The sequence below is a fragment of the Corvus brachyrhynchos genome, unplaced genomic scaffold (genome assembly GCF_000691975.1).
Source record: "Corvus brachyrhynchos isolate BGI_N302 unplaced genomic scaffold, ASM69197v1 scaffold933, whole genome shotgun sequence".
Lineage (NCBI taxonomy): Eukaryota > Metazoa > Chordata > Aves > Passeriformes > Corvidae > Corvus > Corvus brachyrhynchos.
This window is the reverse complement of record NW_008237401.1, coordinates 138,336-138,824: the sequence shown is the minus strand read 5'-3', so window position 1 is coordinate 138,824 and position 489 is coordinate 138,336. Positions and strand designations below refer to the sequence as shown.

General features: G+C 63.4%; 1 protein-coding gene across 1 annotated transcript in view; it reads left to right on the top strand.

Moving 5' to 3' along the window:
- The window catches only part of HDAC7 (histone deacetylase 7), a 32,632-nt gene that overhangs the window by 25,744 nt on the left and 6,399 nt on the right, over window positions 1–489 (top strand). The window contains exons 9-10 of the mRNA XM_017730737.1: window positions 4–70; window positions 167–486. Of these exons, the coding sequence (XP_017586226.1) occupies window positions 4–70; window positions 167–486 (387 nt within the window). The remainder of the gene's footprint in view (window positions 1–3; window positions 71–166; window positions 487–489) is intronic.

Genomic DNA, 489 nt, shown 5'->3' with positions numbered 1-489 from the left:
CAGGTGCGGCCGGGCCTGGGGGCTGTCACAGCTGGGCTGGGGACAGGAGGGGTCGTGGGAATGTCCCAAGGCAGCTCCACATCGATTCTGGTCACTCCCGGACTCTTGAGAGCACCAGGAGAGAGCCAGGGGGGCCCCTTCTCCTGATCTCGGGTGGCTTTTCCAGGCAGGGTTTGCCCGCCTTGCCCAGTGGCTGCATCCCTGGGCCACCTCTCCTGGGAATGCAAGGCAGGATGTGCTTCCAGCAGCTTGGGGAGAGAGGCCACAGGGAGTGAGGGCAGAATCTCCCAGGTCTGGGGCAGAATCTCCCATGGTTTGAGGGAGGTTTCAGTCAATATTTGGGGGTGTTTGGGGTCTTGGAGCCCCTGCCGAGGAGCTGAGGGAGCAGCTCTGCAGCTCTGGCGGTGCCTGGCAGGGCTGGTTTACGACTCGGTGATGCTGAAGCACCAATGCTCCTGCGGGGACAACAGCAACCACCCCGAGCACGCC